The sequence below is a fragment of the Mastigoproctus giganteus genome, chromosome 13 (assembly GCF_048544385.1).
Source record: "Mastigoproctus giganteus isolate SK-2022 chromosome 13, ASM4854438v1, whole genome shotgun sequence".
Taxonomy (NCBI): Eukaryota; Metazoa; Arthropoda; class Arachnida; order Uropygi; family Thelyphonidae; genus Mastigoproctus; species Mastigoproctus giganteus.
The window spans coordinates 111,654,731-111,660,730 of NC_143587.1; the positions used below are offsets into that span (position 1 = coordinate 111,654,731).

The following is a 6,000-nucleotide window of genomic DNA, read 5'->3' on the forward strand; positions in this document are numbered from 1 at the left end:
TGAATTGCATAACAGATAATGCTAAACAGCTAAAATATTCAGTTTTAGTGATTTGTTCTTTCTTCCTTGTTAATGTTATGTTCTTGTTTTAGAATATCTTTGTCATTGATTTTGTAGTTTGAAACATCAGTAAAATGTAGCACAAAAATTAAATTAGGAAAGGCTTATCTTAATGAGAAAATATGAAGTTCATTGGTTTAATTTATAGTGATAAATATTGCACTCACTATTTTAGTCCTTGACATTGAGTGCAAATTTCTTCCGCTTTGATTTAATTGTAGCCCAGTAAGTTATTTAATTTAGTGTTTTACACTTCATGTGTTTATGTTGGCAATATATCAACTTACAATAATAAATATTACTCTTAAAATATCCTGCAGTGATATTTATAGTTCTATAAAATCAATTTGCAAACTAATAAATATTCTAATTCCCTTGCAAAAATAGAAATACTATGGATGGCGTAACAGAGCTGCACAATGACTTCAGAGCTTATCTCGATGCCTAAAGTGACAAGAAAGGAGGAGGTTGCTCACAAAGAAGTCCAAGATCTCTGGAATCACAAAAATATCCTTGTCAAGTTCAAAATTCAAGCAATAAGTAAAAAGTACATTGAAAAGCAAGGCAAAGGAAAAGAAAGCAGGCATGCTATGATTTTTGTCCATCTTCTATTTGTATAAATAGTATGTAGGTTTGTTCGTTTTTAAATATCGAATTACACCAGGAGAATAAATGTTCTTACTAGGCAAAAACACCAAGTAGGTTTGCATATATGTACAATTAGTTTAACTCTCACATGCAATGTAGAATGGCATATAAATTGTAATTTCATGTGCGATTAAACCATTGAGGGATGTAGACACATTTGGTGTTTTATGTCCTTTCTAAGAATATTAACTTTTAGCATGTAGAAGCTCATATGTTCCGAGAACATTTTCAGACAGCATACAGATGAAGCAATCTACAGAGTATAAAAATACATACAAGTAGAAAGTTATTTCTTGAAGATACAGAAAGGCTAAAGATTTGGTGATGATCACTGTTAAAGAAGCATTATACATTAATTATATGAAAAGAATGTTTGAAAGAAGATGGCAGTAATGTATATAACATGTAATTTACCAAAAAAAAAAAAAAAAAAATGTACGAAAGAGATATCACTGAAGACTGTTAATGATGAGTCTCACTCCTGCAACCTAGAAAATTGAATTTTGGGCACTGTTATTTTGAATAAGTTTGTACAGATTGCAGTAGTAAGTTGTATGATGATTAATCTTCATTATGGAAAAGATCCTGTTATGTGCCAGTAATGAAGCAAATACATTATTTTCTTTTAAACGTAATGTCTGATAACTTATGCATTGATGCATACCTTGCTAACTTCAGAAAGCTTTTGACAAATCTCAGTAGCCACAGTTGCTGTAAAGAATTTATACTGCTTGCATTTCTTCTACCATTTGTAATGTAGAACACATTTTTGTGATAATATGAGAGTATGGATCATCGAAAGTTTTTTTTTAAGCATTGTTTTGTTTTCTGTCACGAAAAAAAAAAAAAGTGAAATATGCTTAAAGCCAGTGTTTCTCATCAAGCAGGTCCTGAAATTTTATAAACATAATACCACAAGGCAATTGCAGAATTATTACCATAGCAATTTTATTTTGCAGATTTTTGTATTTGAAAGTCTTCTTCATTGAAGTGGGGGGGGGGGTGAGCAAGCATTAGCTTTTGGAGAATCCTAAAACAAACTGTTCTTTAAGTCACATGTTTGGTGTACCATAGGCAAAATTAGATTGATTACTGACAAGGATGTTTCACTGCAAAGTGTTCAAGTGAAGAACAATTTGTTCATTATTAAAAATCATCTTCAAGATATCATTCACAGGTATTTTCGGTTTTCCCCCTGTAATTCAGACTTTTGTTATGATTAAGTACGTCAGTAGCAGGAAATTCTGTTTTGCAGATTACAAACTAATGTTCATTATAATATACACACAAAGCAGTATTTGATTCATTTTCACTTATTTAATGTGTAGATGTAAAACTTTTGTGTCCACACTTCATTTATTTATTTTATTATTTTTTTATATAATGCTCATTTATATAAACTCTACCATTCGTTCCCCCCCCCCCCCCCCTTTTTTTTTTTTTTTTTTTTTTTTTTTGCTGTTTTTGAATATTGAATTACCCGAGGTGTATGGGTGCTGATGGCAACCCTACTGGTAACTAAATTGTTTCCCTCCAAAAATGGAATAGAACCTTGCTGTGGTCATCTGTTCCTTTCACTGTCTAATTCATCAGGTAATTAAGATTCATAAAGCAAGAAGTGTTTGGAGTTATCCGTCAGTTTATCCAATGTTAAAATAATAAAACTCGGGCCCTAATGGTGATTTTGTTTTTCCTATTGATTTATTGCCTGTATAAATATGTTGTTTCTGAAGTCCACTTTGCTGAAAAGTTGCAGCAATGATCATTAGGCTTATTGTGGTGTAAAATTGTATTGCAAACTAAAAACCATTTTTCTTTTATTTGCATTTCACTGTGGGTAGAGTAAATCGATGAGAAATACTTTAATGTGGATACATCACAAGCTTTGAAAGTTGAATTCTAAATGTGTATCCACTTAAGGGTGTAGATTTTTAAGGAAAAATTGCATACTGTCATTATGAACATTATTTTTATAGAACTTATCAAGATAAATTTATGAAAAATGTTCATGTATACACAGCCATTTTAAAAGACATGTTGGTGCCACCAGTACCCCATGTGACCACTTATGTTGAAATATACCAAGTTATTCTTGCAGCATGGCCATAATGGAAAGAATATCAGCATGAAGCTTCCGAAACTTCATCCCTTATTTATTGAGATAATATTCATGAAGGTCGCATCCTACTTATAAGATGTGCTCCCCTGTTTAATCTTTGCCACAGACTACTCTAAAATAGTGAATAAAATGGAACTTGTTTTGCTTGAAAGGCCAATAAAATATGATTAGGTGGGATGCTGGATCCAAAGAGTAATAAAAATCAAATAGAATTTCAGAAATATCGCTGAAGGGCACTGTCTGCCGTCCATCTTTTAGAAAGTGTGATTCCTGTTTTTTTTTGCACATCATTTAATTGAAACTATTGATGTGAATTGTGGAACTACACTCTAGCAAAATTTTAGAATTAATATTGGGCTATCATCAAAAATTGAGCAGCTTAAACAGCAGAATTTTAAATGTTCTGTTTAGATGCTAAATATTGACAAAATATAGTATATAATAATTTCTTGTGATATGTACATATATTATAAAAGTCCCCACATCCAAAATTAAACAGTATTTCTTTTTTGCATGTAAGGGGAGTTCTGCATTAGCATAATGGGCTTTCGGTGTAGAAGGTCTTAATTTTCAACCTTGATAATGTAATTCTACATTAAGTTTATCCAATACTTAGTGGTAAAATTTGCTTCAAAAGTTTCATTAAAAAAATCAGCATTTTGTAGGTTTGCAGGGAGGCTTGCAAGTAGTCAACATGGTATGAACATGTGGTCAATTAGAGATTGTGCTGCCACTATATGTATCATTTTAAGATGAAAAAAATATATATAAATTGGGGAATAATTCCAATTTGCAGTTAATCTGGATCTTATATCACCTTGAAAATTTAATTCGGTTTAATTAATACAGAATAGGAATAGAAATTTCGGTTTTCTAATGTTGATGGCCACTTGTTTGTCTACTTTTGAATATCTCAGTTTATGCACAGTATCTACAGAGTGAGTGTGCAGAGGATCAATTTATTTTGAATTCTATCAACTGTAATCACAACAGGATTGGCAGTACTAAAACATGGGTGGATTTAACAACTATTCTCAGGTACTAGTATTGGGGGTGGGAAGGCACTAAATTAGGTAAAAGTGCACATTTAAAATTTATAGAAAATTGTTTTACTAATTGCTGTTACATAGTTTGAAAACTACCAAAATTATATGTTTTATTTGTATTCATTAAACACAAGTAAAATATTGATGTATGTTATGTATTGTATGACAAAAGATGTCAGAAATTCAAGTTGTCCTGGGCAACTAAATATCTCATAAATCTGGGAATTTGCTGTTAACTTGTAACCTCAGAATAATTCCTTCTCCAGGTTTTTTAATTATATTAAATTTAATTATATAAAATTTAATTATATTAAAATAACTTTATTTTTTAGGAAGTTATGTCTCGTTACTCAAGACCACCAAATTCATCACTTTTTATTCGCAATGGTGCCTGATCGCACAAGACCAGAGGAGCTAAGAAGACTCTTTGGTAAATATGGTCCACTAAGTGATGTTTACATACCCTTGGACTATTATACTCGTAGACCCCGAGGCTTTGCTTATGTACAGTTTGAAGATGTTAGAGATGCTGAAGATGCTTTATATGCTTTGGATCGTACGCGCCTTTATGGGAGAGAATTAGAGATTGAATTTGCCCAGGGAGATCGGAAAACTCCATCACAGATGAGATCAAGGGAGGGCTCTTCACGTCGATCTCGTTCTTCTTACAGTGGTGGAAGATATGATAGATATCGAAGTAGTCGTAAGCGATCTCGCAGCAGATCACCATATTCAAGAGATAGGAGTCCTGGTTATTCACGTCGGAAGACTCGGAGTTCCAATAGTAGGTCCAGGTCCCATTCACCTAGATCTCGCTCCCGATCTCGTACGCCAAGAGATGGATCACCTTCAAGGGAAAGAAGCCAACGGAGCTTGTCTCCACAAAGTTCACATTCCAAGTCACGTTCTCGCAGTCCTTCACATAACCTTGATGATGGTATTTCTCCACGAAGTACACATTCCAAATCACACTCACAAAGTCCTTCACCACGCTTAGATGATGGCAAAAATCATTCAAGGAAATCATATGATCATTCATCAGAAAACTCGGATACTGATATTGGCAAAAACTAGAGACTGCATTTATGTTCTTTAGCTGTGAAGGTTTTTTTCCCCCCAATTAGAAACAAAAAATGTTTTAGCAAAACAAGTTGATAGATAAGAGGTATAAATCAGCTGTTTACAACTTGTCTTATCTTGTTTATTAATGTATCAATTTCTTATACAGTTGAAATAAATCTTTACCTCTGAAAATGTATGTGGTGTATGTTTTAAATATATTTACCAATCTAAATAATAAAACAGTTTTTTATCATTTAAAATTTGCAGTGTGAAGCTGTATAAAGCAATTCTTTACGTGAGCCACCCAGATTTTTATGTATTAATCAGAAATGAATACACATACAAATGCGATTTATAAATGCTTTATATATTTATCTGAACATGCATTCACAAAAGATGTTGAAAATATCCTCCAGTTTGAAGCAGGTATATGTGCTGGCAGGACTTTCTACAATATGCCAAAGCATAGTTTGGTTAACATCACCACTAGGCTAAATTGCATTGTCCTGTAAATCCTGCTGGTCTTTTATGTAATTGTTATTGCTTAAGTATCCCTATAGAAAGAGCCAAGTTAAGTGAAAGTGCCTTTGAAATTACTTAACCTGAAAATTAACCGGAGAACATGAATTTAGCTGCTCGTGCCGTATATGAAGATTTTTCCGCAGCTATGTATGTATGCATTTTGGCTTTGGGCAAATCTGCTTAGATGAAACCAGACACTAATCTTCCAATAAAGTGTACCGAATGCCCAGCCAAAGCAGTGTTTTTGCAAAACCCAGGGTGCAGTTGGCTCCATTCAGGGATTTTTTTTTTTTTTTAACCATGCTCTCGAAAGTGTTGTTGAAAACCAGTTTGTGCTCACAAATCATTTAGGAAACAAAGGATTTGTGAGGCAATAATTCTACAGGACAAAACAACACTTCCAATGTTGCTATGGGCATGCATCTACATATATTGTCTGTTGTGCCATACCAACTTCATTAATGAAAGTACCTCTGTTCTGTTCATCAAATTTTACATTCATTTTTTCTGGTTTATAGCAAATATTTGTGTTGGCTGAAATAA

The 6,000-nt window shown here is 32.9% G+C and overlaps 1 protein-coding gene across 8 annotated transcripts in view; it reads left to right on the top strand.

The window, feature by feature from the left end:
- The window catches only part of LOC150076362 (uncharacterized), a 98,165-nt gene extending 93,183 nt beyond the window's left edge, over nt 1–4,982 (top strand). For all 8 annotated transcript variants that reach the window (XM_090387898.1, XM_090387901.1, XM_090387895.1 and 5 more), the window contains 2 exons: nt 448–643; nt 4,206–4,982. In XM_090387898.1, coding sequence (XP_090244024.1) covers nt 480–643; nt 4,206–4,947 — 906 coding nt within the window. In that variant the 5' untranslated portion in view covers nt 448–479 and the 3' untranslated portion in view covers nt 4,948–4,982. The remainder of the gene's footprint in view (nt 1–447; nt 644–4,205) is intronic.
- Nucleotides 4,983–6,000: the final 1,018 nt, after the last annotated feature.